Below are 20,386 nucleotides of genomic sequence, written 5' to 3' on the forward strand. Positions count from 1 at the left end.
ATAAACACACGGTATGAGCGTTGTTACTGAGTCCAATTAAACCAGGGTTAAGAGTTCTTGTAACTTGAAAATTGATTACTAAATAAAAACCCTGAGTGTAAACACATGAAAGTAATACAAAATCTCTAAGATTTTTTACAAAAGGATCCTTAGTCTCCAACTTCAAAAGTTAATTTTAGATAGCTGTAATTCCCTTTATATCAGAATGTGGTGACTGCTGGTATCACAGTACAAATAGTTGGCTTTTGATGTAAGATCTTTTTTTAAATCCAATTGTTTTTTATTCTTTTTTTTTTCTGTTCCTTTTTACAGAGTTCCTTACCACTGACTGTCTATTAATTTTAGGTGACAGGTCCATCTTTGGAAAACAAAAATACTTTGTAGGAACTTGTCTGACTTGATCAGCTAATTTTTATATTTTAGCAACATGAATCATCCCCATGTTTTTATTATGAAAAAAAATTAAATTAAATTTTTTTAAAAGTCAGAGTTTTAACACAATTTTCATATTCTGTGCCATTAAGGACACTCTTTAAGATGACACTTAGAAATGTGTACTGGCCTCTCATTAAGGAAACCTATCCACATCAAATGATGATCAAAGGTTTGAAACATACCCTCTATCTTGCAACATTTAATCTCATTGTTTATTTCTAAGAGAGGAGCTCGATTAAATTGAAAAAATCTAACCTGTTTTCATGCAATTGGTATCTGTTTACATGAAAAAAATGGCAAAATGGAAATTTAATTGTACAATTATGTTTAATTTCTTCAAATTACAGCATGATTTGTACATCTTCGTAACTCCATTTTATACTGAGTCACAGTTCCCAGCTCAGCATTAGAAAAGACAGGGCTTCACCCTTCAGAGATGTGAGAAATCTGTTTACCCAGGAGATCAGAAAGGCTTCTTAGAAATAGAACAAACAAGGGGGAAGCAAATGACAGAATGCATTTTATGGATGACAACACAGGGAATGAAAATTTGAGTATAAAGTACAGTAAAAAGATTTTAAACTGAAAATACACCATCTTTAGTTGTAAAAACAGGGAGAGTTTTGCAGGGCAGCTTCCAGATTCTGCCAATGCTCCTCCATCAAGGCTGTGGGAGATGTGAGCAGGCACCCCAGCCCTCGCTGTGTGCAGGGTCTGTCCCACTGAAGGAGTGATGCAGAGGGGCTATGGGAGGGCTCCTCCTCTGCTCCTGTGCTATGCTGAGGAAAGCAGGAGTTCCACAAAAGGCAGCCACCAGCCTAAACACCTCTTTCAGCTCTGTGCCACTCGATTTTTCTTGTACTAAAAGAATAATGTGATCATTTATTCCTGAGCAGAAAACAGCCAGAGAAGCTAGCTGCTTTAATAATCTTCATAAATCTTTTCCAAATAATGCCATAAGCAAAAATTACGTAGAGTAGAATTTTATGGGTAATGAAAACAAATACAAGAAAATTCTTATTTCTTTACTCTAAATATGCTTCAATTTATAAAGCTAGATTTTTTTCTGATATTGCACTATACTATTTAATGAAACAAAAAAAGTGTCCATTTGTGGCAACACTGAAAAATGTTCATTACCCAAAAGTAAAGGGCATTTTTGTTTCCTGTGTAATTTACAAAATATGCTATGACCTGGAATCATTTTATCAGTAGCTGTTGGTGAGATCAGAAAGTGAGCAGACCCTTAAACTAATCATTTACCACTAATCTGAGGCACCTCATAAAAAGCTGAAAAATCATAAGCATGAGAATAAATTAGGCTCAGCTTGTCCCTCAATCACATGCTAGAAAAGAGTTTCCTTAATTTAAGTACTTCAATTAGAAGTGGTATCTCACATTGGTTCAACAGCTCTAAAATTGTACAAATTGTCATTCATGAAAACACAATAATGGAATTTGAATATCTTATTGCTTAGTAGCAGAATAAACTTCAGTACTCCAGAAATGAATTCACGGTGAGTGCCATAAGTAACAATCCACATCAACAAGCTGTGATAAGGTTATTGCATCAGCCATTCTCAAAATTGCAACAACATATGTAATCAATCCTGAAGTATGTTAGCAACAGGTAAGACTGAGAATCGAGCACAGTGAATTTTTCCAGAAAGGAAGTGGGTTTTTATGTACTTACATGAACATGATCAAACAGTCTATACTTGTTAGTACAGCTCCACAGTGCTATCCCAGCTACCACGATACAACAACTGCCTGACAGCAAGACTCTGCTAGGCTGAAATCAGTGCAGCTACAACACAGATCTACTGCTCTCATCATGCGATCTATGCAACAGAGGCCGGGTATTGATGAGGTCAAGGGTAACCACCTGAACATTTTTTGAAGAAAGAAGAAGGGTTTTTCTATGTAATTAACAGAATAAAAATCATCTTGTTGCTGAAGCCCTTCCATGAGCAATGGTAAAACAGCTGTTATGAAAGAGAAAATATTCCTTGAAGGACCAGCTAGAGAACATATCTGAAAATCTCAGTGTTTGCAAACTACTTCAAGGTCAGATCTAAAAATAGATGAAGTTCACAGTTTTTGGCACTGCTACCTGCTGCTGAGTGTTCTCTACCTAAAAAATTATGGTCCAACACTAGAGCACCACACACAAAAAAAATTAAATCCTTTATTTCTTCCTGACATTTTTTTCTCTTTGAAAGGCTACTTCTACCTCCACACAGTTTGACTATGCTTTCAAAGAATAAAATTAGAAGACTCCACAATAAAGAAAGTTTTGCATAACTACAGCAGCCTGCTGAACAATCTGGTGTGTGACATATGGCATATCTGATAATTTCTTGATAATTTACACTTTTATTTACATAGTCTTTAATACCCATACTTGATATACATTTCCCTGTGTCATCTTTGAATTTCAGTAAAATTTAGATTGCTAGAGATTTCTCATATCTTTGATCCAGAATATATGGTTATTGACATATAACTGAAAGGTTCCTTTCTGGTATCAGGATATAAATATAAGGATATTTAGGAGTCACAACCAAATGCTTTGAAGAGGCACTTTTTCAAATTTTTTAACACTGTGAATGAAACAGGACAAAAAATCATTATCAACCTAGACAAAGTACTAATAAATCCTTTTCTTGAATAAGAAAATAGATTGATTCCAGTATATGGACTGACATCTTATTTGAGAGCTTAGAGTAAGACAAATCTTTACTAGGTATGTTAAAAACTGATGGTGAATATAGAATACTTGTCATACCCTGATCTCAATTTTTGAAAATATAAACTTAGAAAAAAGATCTACTAGGTAATCTAAGCAAATAATTATGTCTTTTTTTAAATACTTGGAAAATTAATTCCTCTTTCATTGTGTAAGAGACCTTTTAAATCTCCATATATATGTGTGTAATCTGAAATGAAGCTGTAACTGGAGTCTTCAGAATCAGCTGGAAGACATGAAAACTGGTAGAATCAAATGCATTTCTCAGGGACAAAACAGTGACGAATAACTAACAAATTAGTGGTAAATGTTCTGATAAAGAAAACACTGATGATATCTAGGCCATTCTGTTCTAAAAGACAAATATATTTCATGAATAGCATTCATCAGACTGAGAATATAAATATATAACTATCATCCTTTTTTTTTTAAAGTTAGACAAAAAATCATAGCCACTGTGGCATTTTCAACTTCACTGTTCCATCCCTTTCCTTCTTTTGAATAATCACTTCAAGATGCTAAATTTTAAACTGACCTTGTCTATAAGCCAGAAAAATGCTCCAATACCAGCAATATGCAAATTGACTGTGAATTTCTATATGTGGCTATAATATCATCTTATTTGCTCTCCTTTCACTGTTAAATTTGTTAGCCAAACTTGAAACCCTTTAACATTTGGGAAACATATACTGAAAACACACTTTATTCTAAATTTTTCAAAATTATGGATTGTTATAAAGTAACTTTTAAGTCCATCTCTGCCCTCAGACTTTTGTCCTTGTCCCACATGCACAACCAAAGGTAACTTTAGACTACAGTGATCAGGAACTAACTGAAGTGTTCTTTTGTGAATGCTTTCTCCAGAAGGGCACATTTCTGAAGTCTTCTCGCTTTTATTAGAGTTAAGGATTATCAGATGCCAGTGTGCAAATTAATTTTCAAATCACTTCTGAGGAACCCCACCTTTTGTTCTCCTAATTAGTCAAATGATGGAGATGCACACCCTCTACTTTGATTAGCTCCAAGCCTGTATGAGAATGCAAATGACTCCATACTTTGAAATTAATTTGAGTAAAAATATTTTTAACATGCTTCTTAGTCATACTGACTACAGTTTCTGGTTAAGAAGCCAACTAAATTACAGTTCCTATGATTCCTCCTTTCCCATATATTATTACTTGCATTCTAAAAGTTCTCAATATCTTCATGACAACTAGCCAACTTCATTATCAGAAAATATTAATTCTGCAAACTATTCAACTCTCAAGATTTGTGATCTAATCCCAGGTAATTATCAAAGGCACTACATCTCAATAGAACTGATAACTGACTTGTCATTTGTGAGCTTTGCACACATTTACTTATCTATCATTCAGGCCACTCTTCAGGTGCTTGTCCTTCTTCACATTGAAATGTTTGTGCTTGGTTTAGACACTGAGAATTTGGGTTCTGAAAGATCACATAAATCCTCTTGCAGCTCTTTCAGATCAGTTTGTCTGCAATGCCATTCAGTTTCTGACCTCATCTTACCTCCCCTTCCCAATCCTGAGGAAATGACTCATTTTGTTCTACTGTATTTCTCTTCACAACACAGGGCTCTCTCCCTTCCAACCCATCACATCCCTCTGTGTAAGCAGTAGGAATTTAAGACTGGGAGAGATTTTCAGCCATTCAGTCAGTGGAAAGACAGTATTCTGACACTTCACAAAGACTGCTTCAAGAATTTAAATTAGAACTTCTCACCCCCAAAGAAAGATTCTTACTCTTACATTTCCAATTTTTTATCACAAAGTTTATCTTTGCCACTTCTCCAAGAAAATGAACCAAGCTAAATCAGGGTCATCCAGTAAAACAGAGCTTTGCAGTATGTTTCATCTTCAGCAACACTTACATCTCAAGTGAGATAGCTGTAGGGAATTTTTGAAATAATCAGTCTTTTATTCTTTATTTGATAATATGCAAAGAAAAGCTTAACTAAACACAAAGATTTCTCCAAGAAAAGTAAAATAATGCTGGTTTACCACTGAAACAGCAAACCATAAAAGAAGCTCTGTTGATGAGTCTGTATGTGACATGTTTGCTAGAAAATTATTAGAATTAAAATCCGATACAGTGATTAAAAACATTCAGGTTTTCTCAGTCTCAAGTTAAATATAACTTACAGGTAATTTTATATATTTTATATCTCTCACAATTAATGAAATTTTGTTGAAATTTGGATAACCTGTTCAGAGGCATTTATGAGTTCACCAGCAGATAGAGGTAGACAATCCAACAGCATATTTTTCTTTTTTTTTTTTTCTCCTTAAGAGTCCAGATGAAAAAACTCCAAACCAAAAAAAAAAAAAAAAAAAAAAACTGAAACAAAACAAAAATTGCCAAAAGCCAAACATTATTCACTACCACTAAGAACTGATTCCAGCAGAATGTAAGTCAGATTTCCAACCTAATGTATTACATGGTATTCTCTAGAGCATGTGCTGGCTTGGTCACACAGTACACTCCTGCATAGCTAAGAGGGGAAGGGACACTTAGGGCAGTCAGATTTGCAATGCCTGAACTACTAAGATAGGAATCACCTCTACCTTACATTCCTTATTCCAATATAAAAGGTGTTTATAGATCAGAACTTGCTGATTAGATTTTAATTCTGCAGAAATTGCCACTCCATTCCTTTGCCTCTTCAAATTAAACCATTGTCTGGGTACATTTCTCAACCTCTCTGTACATAAAGATCTACAGTAATAAAAAACAAAAAAAAAAGCTAAAGAAGAAAACTCAAAAAATGAAAGAAAACAGTTGTATTCCTATGAATGTTTAATTTCTGGAGGAACTCAAATGTGTGTATATTTATATTGAGAGACATTTTGTGTTTAACTTTTTTCTTCTCCAACATGATAAAGGAAGAATAGTCTAAAGCTGAAGATGTAAGACAAGGATTATTAACTTTATGTAACTGCTACTCTTAAGATTTCCAGTGCAACTTCTGAAAAGTCAGTTTCTTTCTACCTCTGAATTTCCTCTACGCAGCTGTGGAGAACTCAGCTTTGGTATCTTACAGCTGAACTGGGAGGTGAATTCCAGTAAGGAATGGCACACTCAGCTACTGCATTAATAGAGGCTTTGTAAATACAAGAGATCAGTCTATTATTTTTATATTAGTCTAAATATTATAGATCAGTATAATTCCTTCCACAGACACTTGCCTCTTTGAAGGTTCCAAATACAGTTTCGTATATAGTCACAGAAAAAATCTCTCATACATGGCAGAAGTAATGACAATATCATCATGTAATGTAGCTAACAAGAGTTAAAGAGATTTAAAGCTCTGCATTACAGTTTGGCAGATTATATGTCTGACAGCATTTAGCTAAGACATCTGTAGCTGTCAAGTATAATCATTGTAATGAATGTTCTTCTGTAATCTAAGAGACAGCTATTCAGCAAATTTTTAACATCTGGCTAGTCAGCGACTTTTCAGCTAAAGAGGTCAAAACATACTATTTTTAGAAAGAACTGTACTTCAAAGACTCTTTTCCTACTTCTACTTTTGTGGTATATATTCCTACAATATTTTAACCCTGAAAATCTGCAGGAAGCATATTATTAAAACTGCACAGAAATCAAAAACAAATTTTTGGAGTTTCACTATGCCACAGAATATCTTTCATTCATCAACTGGCAGGAAAAGGCACCATTTCACATTATTACTTCCATGCTCCCATTATTATTTAAACATTTACTATGCAACCAAAACTAAAGACAGAGGGTTCTAAGGAAATATATTTTCCTAATACACAAGTTTTTTCTTTAATTTATTTTTTTGTAATGCATTTAAAGATTTAGCTGCGCTTCTGTGGAAAAACACTATTCCTTTTGCAAAGAAGAGGCATAGAATTGACTCACAGAATGGTTTGGGTTCAAAGGGAAATTTACAGGTCATCCAGTCCAACCCCTCTGCAATGAGCAAGGCACATCCTCAAATAAATCAGGTTGCTCAGAGTCCCATTCAACCTGACCTTGAATGTTTATAGGGGTGAGGCATCCATCACCTCTCTGGGAAGCTGGTGCCACCCTCATAACACAAAAATTCTTTCTTTTATATTTCCCCTCTTTACTTAAAAAATATTATGCCTTGAAATCTGTTCCCATCTTTTTTACAAGATTCTTTTTAGTGTGAAAAGCTGCTAGAAAGTGTCCCTGAAACCTTATCTTTTCCAGACTGAAGAACACAGACTCTCTCAGCCTTTCCTTAAAGGAGAGGTGCTCCAGCCCTATGATAAATTTTGTAGCTTTCCTCTGGACTGGCTGCATTAGATCTATGTCTTTCCTGTACTAAGGATCCCAGAGCTGGATGCAGAACTCCAGGTGGGGTCTTGGTAGAGCAGAGTAGAGAGGGATAATCCTCTCACTCAACCTGCTGTCCATGCTGTTTTTGATACCACCCAGGACATGGCTGGCTTTCTGGCCTGCAAGTGCACACTGCCTGCTCATATCCAGTTTTTCATGCACCAGTATCCCCAAGTTCTTCTCAGGTCTGCTCTCAATCCCTTCTGTCCTGAGCCTTTATTTATACCAGGGGCTGTCCTGACCCATGTATACCACCTCGCATTTGACCTTGTTCAACCCGATGACATTCACGTGAACCCACTTCTCAAGCTTGTCCACATCCCTTTAGATGGTATCCCACCTTCTGGCATGTGAACTGCACCACCCAGCTTGGAGTCACCCACAAGCTTGCTGAGAGTGTGTTTGACATGAAAATGTACTGGTCCCAGTATGGGCCCCTGAGGGACACCACTTGTGATCTCCATCCAGAGATTGAGTCATTGCCTACTCCCCTCTGGACAAAACCATCCTACCAATTCCTGATCCACTGAACCATCCATCCACCAAATCCGTATCTTAACAAATTAGAAAGAAGGATGCTGGGGGAGGACTGTGACCAAGGCCTGACAGAAGACCAGACAGATGACAGCTGTAGCTGTTGTCTTGTTCACTGACAGAGTCATTCGATCACAGAAGGACACTAGGTTGGCCTTGCCCTTGGTGGAGCTGTGCTGGCTGTCCTGAATCATTCCCCTGTCCTCTGTGTGCCTCAACATAGCTTCTTGGAGGATCTGTTCCATGACTCCCAGCAGAGGAGAAACCCCGAAGGTGAGGATGATATTCTGTCAGCTGGCAAGTTCCAAGCATCCTTCTTTCTACTCTTTTTAAAAATGGGTGCAATATTTCCATTTTTCCAGTCACCAGGGACTTGACCTGATTTCCATGACTTTGCAAGTATAATGGAGACTAAGTATCCTCCACGTGACCTAGACCTTCTAAAAATATTTTAAATGCTCAGTAATCAGAGTGTTACACTGTTGTAATGACTGCTGCTTAAGGAAAGGGTACAGTCCTTGGGGCTCACTAGTACTCAAAAAATACTTGCAGGCTGCCCTCTCATCTTCTCATAAGGCAGATCATCAAGAAAATAAGTTAATGATGGATTTTTCTTAGAAATAAGAAATTAAAAGTAGAATTATTACAATTGACTCTTGCAGAACCATTTTGCCAGTGTCCTAAATATTGAGACCAAGAACAGCCACAATACAAAATGTCATTTTTTACTAACTGCTTAGCCTTTTTAACAAGCTTCAACACAATAAAATAAAACAAGGAAACAAGTGCAACACTTCAAATATAAATGGATAAACAGCTTAAGGGACTCTGCTGTTACAATATCTTATTCTGGTATGAATATCACTTGCTATAGCAAAAGGAAAAGATTAAAACATGTATCATGGTATTTGTACTTAGGCCAAGTGTTCATGGAGCCCACTGTCTACAGTAGCACTTGCTAGGAGTAAAAACAGAAAATAGTGCATCACTGATATTCACTTGCTTTGGGCAGTCATTCATTACAAGATTTCAAGAGCTGGAGTTGGCATCACATTTAATAGGATGGATCTGTGTTACAAAACCTTGCAGAATTGTTTTTTGAACCTGTTTACTAGAGCAGCAGATCAATCTGTATAATCTGTAAGAAAATACATTCATGGGAGAGATTCAAAATAACTGCTTTCTAAAAGGTTTCCAGAGCTGGGTTCCATAGCAAGGAGCTCACAAAGGCCATTCTCAGTAGGTGATTTCATTTTAGTATATCCCAGTTAACAACCTGAATGAGCTGATAGAACAAAACTGATAGGCAAAAATAAGTGGATTTTTGTCTCTGCAATTGAAGGAGATCACTTTTTAATAAACAGCACCAGACAGGTTATTAATCTAAAGCTTTTAGACTTCCTTTTATTCTACACTAATCAATACTTTCATATTTTCAACAATAACATAAAAGAAGTACATATTCTGGCATGTGAATAACACACTGATAAAAATAAAACCAATGCAGAAGATAAAAAGGAATTACCTTCTTGTGTTTTTTTGCTGTATATTGCAGTCAGAATGTTTAATTGAAGCTGAAACTTTTTGCTTAGCCAGGATTATTTCTTTAGCCTAAAATAAAAATAGACAAAACATAATTCTCATAAAAGTTGACACTTTTGCTTGCAAGCATTTAAATAATCTTTCAAAAATAGAAAATTGAGAGTGTCTGCATAAATTTTTTCTTGTGACATTTACTCTTTCTGTTACATTTTAACACTCTTCACTCAGCATGAAACACAGACATAAGGCAAGTTAAACCAAATTATCTGAATGGAAATATAGTCAAACATTTATAAAATTATACAAAAAAGAGTATTTAAATATATATATCTACTTGTGTTTAAATATATGCTGTCTTGTTTAGCACCATGTTAATGATGCACATTACTGATTGCATTTCAGTTCTGGTGTCCAAGTACTTATTCTGACATTTTTATTAAAAAATCAGCTGCAGTCTGGACTCCTCACTCAAATGACAAGTGACCACAAACTCTTTCAGCTCCTTTGTTAAAACAGAAACTTAGGTTCAAAGTCCATGTGAATTCTCCTTCTCAAAGAAAACACCTCCACCATGATTTTTTGGAAGACGTGTTATTGACAAAAGGGTATCTTGCTGCAAAAGGAGATTGCAAAAGGATGTCTCTTTCCCTTCATAACAAAAGCGTGGGAGAGGGATCCCTTAAGCATCTGAAAGGAGGAAGAACAGGAACTATACCAAATAGTTCATGTTATTGACTGTTTCATAGTCCAACTGATTTGAGAGCAGTCTGTTCCAGAAGCCTTGTGAATTTAGTTTCCACTCTGAGCCCCAAATTATATAAAGACAGAGTCTGTAGTTTCTGTCATCTGTTTCTGGAAATCCTTGTGAAGAGGCTGAACCCCTCTGATTCTGTATATACTCTGATGAGGGAAAGAAAGCCTTTTTTATTTCTACATTCCCTCATTTCAAGTGTTCTTTTTTTTTAACATAAATTAATTCTGCTGATCCCCTTGAGACTTGTGCTTCTTACTTTGTCCTCAGAGCACACCATCAAGGATGGTGAAAAAATGTGCTGATTCTGCACTCCTGAGAAAATACATCCTTGACAAGAACTGACCTTGGAACTTAGGGAAGGGTAAGGATTTGTATAATTTGGGCTCAGTAGTAAGATACCAGTGTGAAATTTGAGGCCTGTGGTATATAATAAAATTGACTAAATTAATATAATGAACCTTTCTGAAAGTTATTCTATGATACTAATATTTATGATACTAATACTATGATTTCCAATATCTACGTTTTTGTGTACAGTTTTGGCCACCACAATATAAAAAAGACATGAAGCTACGAGAGAGCATGCAAAGGAAGCCATGAGGATGGTGAAGGGTCTGCCCGGATGAGGAGTGGCTGAATCTCTTTGTCTCTTCAGCCTGGAGGAGATGGAGGGGAGGCTTCATTGAGGTCTTCAACATCCTCATGAGAGGAAGAGGACAGGCAGGCACTGATCTCTTCTCTCAGGTAACTAGTGGCAGGACCCAAGGGAATGGCCTGAAGCTGTGTCAGGGAAGGTTTAGGTTGGATATTAGGAAAAGGTTCTTTAGCCAGAGGGTGTTTGGGCACTTGAGCAGGCTCCCCAGGAAAGCTGTCACAGCACCAAGCCTGACAGGGTTCAAGAAGCACTTTTGACAATGCTCTCAGGAACATGGTGTGACTCTTGGGGTGTCCTGTGCAGGGCCAAGAGTTGGATATGATGATCCTGATGGGTTCCATCCAACCCAGCATATCCTATGATTCTATGATTAATCAGAAAATAGAAAATGCACCTCTTTTAAGATCATTATCAAATGATTCTAGATAGAGATGTTTTAAATAAAATCTGGAGTTTATTTGAGAAAACAGAAGGAATATGCAAAAGCCGTATTTTTATTCATATTTTCAGTTTATCCTTTTTTTTCCTACAATGGCTTTTTTATTCTACAATGGGAATTCCTCTGTGTAACAGATTTTCCCTGAATCACATTTATGCTCAAGGATTATTAGATTTCTAGGGTTCTACAGCTGTGTCTCCACATGCCTTTGATGGTAATGAAATATTACTGCATTTACCATACCTAGATAAGTAAGAATTATATAAAGTAATTCTATCAAATAACACTGACATGCAAAATACACACCATCATTCCTATTTTTAGATTAATTAAGGAATCTAACTCTCATTGATCTTTAAATTTCTAATCTCTTTTGAAACCTCAGGCAATAAAAAGCTGTCAGCATTCATTTGTGGCTGGTAATATAATAAAGAATTAATCAAAAGTCCGAATTTTACTCTCTGACTCACTAAACTAAGGAAAAGAAAGTTTTAAAACATGACAGAGAATGTCTCAGAACCCTAAATAAACCTGTTTGTTAATAACACTGGGGCTTGATGCTTTTACTGAGGCAGTAATTAAAATGCTGGTGTAATCTACTGACGACATTTTATGAAATCATTTATTAATTTGCCAATTTTAGTCAAACTCTATTAAAGAATCTCCCAGTTTTTCATTTGCCTGCATCATCCGCAAAGATGACGCTGCCAGAGCATAGAGATTCAAAATCTGGGAAGCTTCATGTCACAAATATTTTTCCCACAACATGAGGCATGTACAATGTAGTCACTGTCAACACCTTACTCATGCAAAATCTCCTACAAAGGATTATTTCAGTATAAACACTACACTTTAAAAGTGTCACTATATTATTTCACTGAGCATTGTGTCCTTCAGTTTCTTTTGATGACCTTCCAAAATATGTTGGTAAACACTGCCTTAGAAAGGCACCCATTGTGTGATGATTTGCTGTGTAGCAAGTAATACGGTTAAAAATATGTTTCCAGAAATGAATGTGAAAATTATTCCTTTCTTTTACTTCATGTAGCATTTACTATCTCCAACATCTGTGATGTGACAAGATCATCAGAGAGGCAAGGAAAGAGGTTTTGTTTTTGTTTTTAAAGACTAGGGAACTATAAACAGGCTGGAAGATGATTGGTGAAAGGTTTATTAACCTGAACAGAAGCTCATTAAAACAAGTGAAAACCACTTAGAATTCAGATAGATTTCTGTTGTGTTACTGAGAAGAGAGAGATATTTTTAGAATACATGAAGATTATTACAGGAGACTATTTTTAGATTAGTGAACAACATTTCAGTTATGTAAGGAATGTGCTAGGCCATTTATTTATTTATCAAAAAAAATACTATTTTGATAACTGTTTTTTTAGGAACAAAAGGATAAAATACACTGTAATGTGGTCATTAAGCTTGTCTTGTCACTGATAAAGCCTGAAAGAAATTGATTGTATTCTGGTCTTCCAGAATGCAAATTCCTCTTACTAAGAGAAAATCCCATTAAGTTGCTGATCTTGAACTAGTATTCTCAAGCATTGATAAAATCAGCCACAATATTCTGCAAGAAAAATACTTATTGTCCTTCCTGTTGTCAATCATTATTAATTTACCTTTCTTCCTATATTACATCCCATTAATCATAATAAAATTTGTATGGCTCAAGATCATCTGAAGAAGATCTAGGCCCCAAAAATTTAAACTGAGCACTCTAGAGAACAGATTCTGTAAAAAGAACAGTGAACAATAGATTAGTATCCTTTACATGCAATTGCAGTGAAGTAACACAAGATCCATCTTTGGTCAGTAAATCCATGAAGTTCACAGGAACACAGAATGCTGGAGATTGGCAAGGACCTGTGGAGGTCATCTAATCCAAGCCCCCTGCTCAAGCAGGGCCCACTTGAGCCAGTTGCCCAGAACCACTGGGAATTCTGAAGATGGTTTTAGAATATCTCCAGGGATGGAGGATTCACAACCTCCCTGGGTGACCTGTGCATGCACCTGGTCACCCTCACAGTCAGAGATTCCTGGTCTTCAGAGGGAACTCCTGCATTTCAGTCTGTGCCTACTGTCTCTGGTGCTGCCACTGAGCACCACCAAAGAAAGCCTGGCTCTGATTCTTTGCATCCTTCATTTAGGCATTTCGGTGAATTGATGAGATCCCCTTGAGCCTTCTGTTCTCCAGGCTGGACAGTCCCAGCTCTCTCAGCCTTTCCTCACAGGAGAGGTGCTCCAGTTCCTTGATCATCTTTGTGGCACTTTGCTGGATTCTCTTCAGCAGGTCGGTGTCTCTCTGGCCCTGGGGAGCCCAGAACTGGACACAGCACTCCATGTGTCTCTCACCAAAGCTGAACAGAGGGGGAGGATGGCCTTCCTCCACCTGCTGGCCATGCTCCTAACACTGCTCAGGACTCAGCTGGTGTTCTCTGACAGAAGATGGTATTCCTGACTCATGTTCAACTATGTGGAAACCAAGACTCCCTTTGCTTTTCTGCAAAGATGCTTTCCAGAATCCACTGACAACAAAGACACCATGCAGCATTCCATTCATGCATCCCTTGTTGTGTCCAAGCTACTCAAACAGTTTTAACCAAACCAAGGTTAGGTTAGAGAGAACAAAGCTGAGAACATCTACCCAGTTATTCTATAGTGCTACTCTCTCCTCACATTTTACTGAGATGTATTCTGAGAATCATGTATTCTGAGATGAAGTATGCTCCAGAGCCTCAGGCTAGGCAAAATACGTAGGTGTAGCTAAAATATCAAGGTGGGTTAAATATAAAGTTAATAATGGAATAAAGGCAGTTCTCAATCACAATATGAAGACAGAATATTCATTTTGCTGATTTAGGTATGATTTTATAGGTAGGCAGCAGAGTTAATATATATCCAGACACACTTGGAAATATTTACATTTTCTAAGGCATTGATCATCCACAAAGGAACTAGCAAGATGTATGAGTAATAAAAGCAGTGTATGGGACAGAAAACGGCAAAGACAAGTTCCTATTAAACTAAAAAAACCCCATATACATTTAAAAATTACACTATCCAAAATGAAAAATATCAAAACAAATTTATGGAAACATAAATTCTCATTTGAGTGAATTTTGAACATTCAGAAAACATCTACTTTAACCAAATAAGTACAATTTTCAGTATTCTTACATTTTTGGCAAAAATGCATGTTTGATGCTAGTGACAGTGTTGGGGAGGGTAGATAAATATGATTAAGAACCACAATGGTACAGCCAGGACGAATATAACGCCCCCTACTGGCTGGACAATCACCCTCACCTTCAGCGGGGTCCAAAAGCCAAATGGATTCTCCCATGTCACCCCCCCAGAATGTATGGTTCACCCCACATCTGTAACCCTCCCCTGAACCATCAGGTGCCTGTGACCCCATTGGCCCAGGTCCTGTTCCAGCCCACCCTGGAGCCCCCCTTGATAAGGGGTCTCCAGGGGGCTGGACGCCCTCTTGGATCTGCCCTTCCCCTCCTGGAGAGTCCTCCGGGAGTCCCTGCTCTCCTCTCTGTCTCTCCCCTCCCCCATCACCCGAGACCCAGCCACGTGCTGTGCCTGGCAGCTCGAGGCAGGGTCACAAATGTATCCTGAATAAACCTCTTCCCCCAAGAGCACCAAAGAGATCTCGCTTGAATCTGTCCGTGGAATACAAATACACGTCGTTACAGACTGGCGCCCACCTCGAATACGAACCCACGGTGACCTGCAACTGCACCCGTCTGGATGCTTTCCAGCTTTTCTACCTGTAGGACACCTTTCCATGGACACTAACTATATAACCAGGTATTTCCTCGCCATCGTGATCGCGAGCACGGCATTCTGCTGCTAGGCAGTAACGAACCAGAGCTCTTTAAAAAGTCCCGAAGCCGTCGTACAGCTCAGCGACTCGTTACATAGTAGCGAGCTCTTAGAGCCCTTCTACGACTTCTGGCCATTATTCTCCGAGCACAAGAGATCGCCGCGATTCCGCGGCGACCCAAGGCTTTGTGACGAGACTTGCCGCGCCACGTGGCCACGTACACAAAGCACAGGCGAGCACTGCTTAGCACTGCCCGCGCTGAAGCTCTGGAGAACCCCCGCGGTGACCCCTCACCACCGACTGCAGTAAACGTCGGAACCTGACAGAGGATCCCGCTCCTGCGACACTGAGGTGAGCCACACTGGTTTAAAAATGGGACAGTCCCACTCTGCAGCTGATAGAGATCTCTATAAGCAACTTAACCACTTATTACGTAGCCATAATAGTAATTTGCCTAAAAAAGAGCTACGAAAACTCCTAGAATGGATCTTACTTAAGTTCCCATATGCCGAGCGTTCTGCTGTGTTTTGTGGAGACTTTTGGGAGTCCGTGGGACATACACTGTTTAACGACATTTCACGGCGGGACCCCTATGCTTGCGAATTGCTCCCTGCTTATAGAGTGGTGGCAGGAATCTGCGCTTCTCAAAAGCCGCAGGTAGCAGCCAAACCGCTCCCCGCCGTGGCTCAACAATCCCCGCCGGACTGCACCCCCACCCCGCGCTGCGGCGAGAAAGCCGGCGAGGCAGCTGGCGACTCGCCGGTTTCTGAGCGACCGGCGCTCCCTGCCGCAGGCGCGCCCCACCTCCCGTGCAACCCAGAACCCGCCCTTGCGGCCACCTCCTCCCCCCCAAACCACTCTGCGGGCCCCGCCTCCCCCCCGCCCGGCCCCCCAGCATTGCCTGTCCCGGCTATGATGGCTACTATAGCCGAACTTTTACAAAATCAAACAACAGCCATTTTGCAAGCACAAACCCAGTCAATGGCTATTTTACAAACACAATTTCAAGCGTCAGCTGCGATTTTGCAAAAGCTGCATACGCTCGCCTCCGCGGCCGCCCTCCCGACCCACCCGGAAGTCCCCTGGTCCGGCGAACACGCCGGCCATGCGCCGGCCCTGGGCTGGGCGGCCCCCACTCCCGGGGCCGCCGCCTCCCCCCCGCGCAGCCCTAACCCCGCCCCCGGGGCCGCCGCCCCCCTCCCCCGCAGTCCGGACCCCGCCCCCGCGGCCGCGGCCGCCGCCCCCCTCCCCCGCAGTCCGGACCCCGCCCCCGGGGCCGCCGCCCCCCTCTCGCGCGGGCCTGACCCCGCCCCTGCCTCCACCTCCTCTCCCTCGAGCGCCCCAGACCCCGCCCCTGCAGCCGCGGCACCGCCCGTCCTTCCCAGGGACGCCCCGGCTCCCGGCGCAGCACCCCCGCTGCCCGCCCGCCTCCTGCACTCGCGGCCGGACCCCCCGGCAGACGCAAACCCGGCGCCCCCACCCCCCCATCCCCCCGCGGCGCCGCAGCCCCTGCCTCTGGCTGCAGAGCACCTTAACCCCCCGCCGCCGGCACCACTTCCTGGTTTGCCGAAACCATCATCATATCCCTCCACATCTCTCCCTTCGCCGGCTCTTCAGACTGCCACAGCAACCAATGCCATAGCGACAGCATATCCTTCCACAAATCCCAGTTCCCCACAGGTGCTGCTGCCCGCGACCTCCACCCCCCCTGCTCCTCTGCCTCGGCTGGCAGCAGCCCCTGCCTCACACACTAACAGCTCCTCACCACACCCTAACGACGACACTATGCCTCAGCAACGTGAACGCAACAATGTAACTGCAGCTTCTACAAACAAAGGACAAACAGAGAACTATGTTACCCCTGCAAACTCTAACCTTTCTATCCCAGTCTCACCAAATTCTCAACACAGTGCCAACAATCTTCAATTGACTAACTGCCCTGAAATCAAATATGATAACCACAAAGAAGACAACCTGCCTTCCCAAGCCATACCGGCAATACCCAACCAACAACCTGCTAATCTCAAAACATGGACATTCCTTCCCTCCCATGATTTAAAAGAGTTGCGAAAAGCAATTAATGACGGTGGCATCTCCTCTTCCTATTTCAAACAGCTGTTGAAAAGTACCCTAGAGAGACACACACTCACGCCACATGACTGCAAACATCTTGCCACCACATTTCTCACGGACTCACAATATATATTGTGGGATCTTAAATGGAAGAGAATGCTTGCAGGAGTCCTGACTACATATAGACAAAGCACTGATGCACAACTTCGCACCCTTACCTTGTCTAAATTAACAGGTGACCCACCAGATGATAAGATCGAACATCAGGCGAATCTACCCAAAATGGTATTGGATGATGTCAAAAAGATGGCTCGCAGAGCCTTTTTACAGATTCAGCCAGCGGGAACTTCCGAAGAAGCATACAATCTAGTTACCCAAGGCTCATCTGAACCATTCACCACATTTGTAGACCGGGTAATTCAAGCTACTGAAAGGCAATGTGGTGATGATTTGGCCCGGCCGATAATGATCCGGGACATCCTCGAAAATAATGCCAACGCCCAATGCAAACGAATCATCAAGGCCCTAGGAAAAGAAAAACCTACAGTGCCTGAGATGATTGAAGCGTGCAACTATGTTGGGAGCCCACATGACGTGGCAGTCGTCCAAGCACATGAACCCGAAGAAACCCGGGGAGATAAACTGGAAAGGGCTCTTGCAGCACAAGCACAACAGGCAGAAGCAAGAGACCAGAGACTTACGGAACTTCTAACTGCCCTGCATCTCAGCTCCCAACAACAATACAACACCATGGCTGTCATGCAAGCTGCTCTGCCTTTAGGACCCTGCTACCTCTGCAAAAAACCTGGCCACATCGTAAAGGATTGCACAGAACAAAAGCCCACAAACGCCTGATTCGTGCACCACCTGCAAAAAAGGAAAACATATGCCCTGGCAGTGCCGATCCAAACAAGATGCGAGTAGAAGACCTAATCCAAAAAACTCCAAGGCGAGCGCGCCGCGTCACCGCGTGATGAAACAAATGGTGGCCCCCCAAAACCCCGAGGTAAAATCTGCGAATATCCCGGTCCCAATGCCCTTCGCTGCATCACCAGCACAATCCCAGCTAATGACTCAAACTTACTATCCCCAGGCACCTGGTGCACTCTGGCGACCTCCAAGCCAACAACCTTCTTAAAGGATGATGGCTACGACTATATTTCGACAGGAACCACTGGGCCTTCACAACTCCGGCAAGACTTTCTAATAGTTGGCAAAGAAAGGAACTGCATCCTGGGGCTACTTGTTCTACCTTGTGTAGTCTCTGCTAACTGCAATGAAGAACTATTAGTGTTAGCCAAGGCTTACTACCCCCCATTGCATATTCCACCTAAAACCCCTATAGCCACTGCCATTGCACTGCCTATGGGAGCCATAGACCAGATACCACCACGTTGTTTCCCAGTCGCTTCTGAAAACCCCGAGGTCCTATGGGTTCAACACATAAGTGACCAAAGACCAATGCTAACTTGTGAACTATCAAATGGCGGGGTTCGAGTCACCATCAAGGGGATGATCGACACGGGGGCAGACGTTTCTGTAATTTCTTCTTGTTATTGGCCTACTGATTGGAGGTTGGTACCTCCCCCAAGCACTCTCACAGGCATCGGAGGTGTCACTCCGTGCTTGCAAAGCGAATCTGTGATCAGCATTGAAGGGCCTGACAGAATGAAAGCATTGATTCGCCCTTATGTGGTTCAGAAACCCATCACAGTATGGGGAAGGGACTTGCTTTCTGCATGGGGAGCTAAAATTGAACTGGGTTTTTTGTAGGGGCCACTAAAGCACTCAGCACTCCGAAACTGACCTGGAAGACTGACACCCCTGTCTGGGTCGATCAGTGGCCCCTGCCAGATAACAAGCTGAGTGCCCTCAAAGAACTGGTAGCAGAACAACTGCAGAAGGGCCACATTAAGCCCACTAACAGCCCCTGGAACTCACCTGTATTTGTGATCCATAAGAAAACCTCTAACACCTGGCGACTGCTACACGATCTCAGAAAAATCAATGCAGTGATCGAAAACATGGGCCCACTCCAGCCTGGCCTGCCCAACCTGTCCATGATACCCAGAGACTGGCCTCTTATCATCATAGATCTGAAAGACTGTTTCTTCAACATCCCTCTGCATCCAGATGACGCTCCTCGTTTTGCCTTCTCCATCCCAAGTACAAACTTACAAGAACCGCTTCAAAGGTATCACTGGCTTTCCCTCCCCCAAGGAATGAAAAACTCGCCTACTATCTGCCAATATTTCGTCGCCCGCGCGCTGACTCCAGTCCGCCAAAAGTTTCCACAATCCGTTATCCTTCACTACATGGATGATCTGCTTATTGCAGCACCAACACAAGAGCAGATGAGAGGGACTTGTAGTTATGCTGTTGCTGAAGTGAAAAAGGCTGGACTTGTGATCTCTGAATCAAAAATACAAGAAACTGCCCCCTGGAAGTATCTAGGCTGGAAACTAACAGATCAGTCTATTTCCCCCCAAAAGATACAAATCCGAACCGATGTCCGCACTCTACAGGACTTACAACAGATCTTAGGGGAAATTAATTGGGTTAGGCCTGTCTTAGGAATAACTGCTGATGAACTTGCTCCACTTTTTGATCTGTTAAAGGGAGACAATGAACTCAGATCCCCCAGGTCTCTCACTCCAGAGGCTTATAAAGCCCTAGAACACATCACTGACGCTCTGCAGAACAGGCAGGCACATCGCTATGTTCCTGGTCAACCCTTTTTCCTTGCAATCCTGGGAGAAAAGTTGAGGCTGTGCGGCCTCATCTTCCAATGGGACTCTTCTCTCAAGGATCCACTGTTAATAATTGAATGGGTTTTTATTTCCTATAGGTCACCAAAGACAATCCTCACACCTTTGGAGATGATGTCGCAGATCATCATCAAAGGCAGAGCAAGGCTCCTTTCAATAGCAGGCCGCGAGTTTGAAACTATTTACCTGCCCATGAAGAAAACATATTTTGACTGGGCTATGCAAAAATCGGAGGACCTG

The 20,386-nt window shown here is 41.2% G+C and overlaps 1 protein-coding gene across 8 annotated transcripts in view; it reads right to left on the minus strand.

Annotated features, from left to right (window-relative positions):
• The window catches only part of DNAAF11 (dynein axonemal assembly factor 11), a 42,455-nt gene that overhangs the window by 667 nt on the left and 21,402 nt on the right, over positions 1–20,386 (minus strand). For 7 of the 8 annotated variants that reach the window (XM_030266715.4, XM_030266716.4, XM_072925020.1 and 4 more), the window contains one exon: positions 9,594–9,679. In XM_030266715.4, coding sequence (XP_030122575.4) covers positions 9,594–9,679 — 86 coding nt within the window. Of the gene's footprint in view, positions 1–9,593; positions 9,680–13,195; positions 14,234–20,386 lie in introns of those variants that run through there. The other variant, XM_030266719.4, reaches the window with a different exon arrangement.

The sequence above is a fragment of the Taeniopygia guttata genome, chromosome 2, assembly GCF_048771995.1.
Source record: "Taeniopygia guttata chromosome 2, bTaeGut7.mat, whole genome shotgun sequence".
In the NCBI taxonomy this organism is placed as follows: Eukaryota; Metazoa; Chordata; class Aves; order Passeriformes; family Estrildidae; genus Taeniopygia; species Taeniopygia guttata.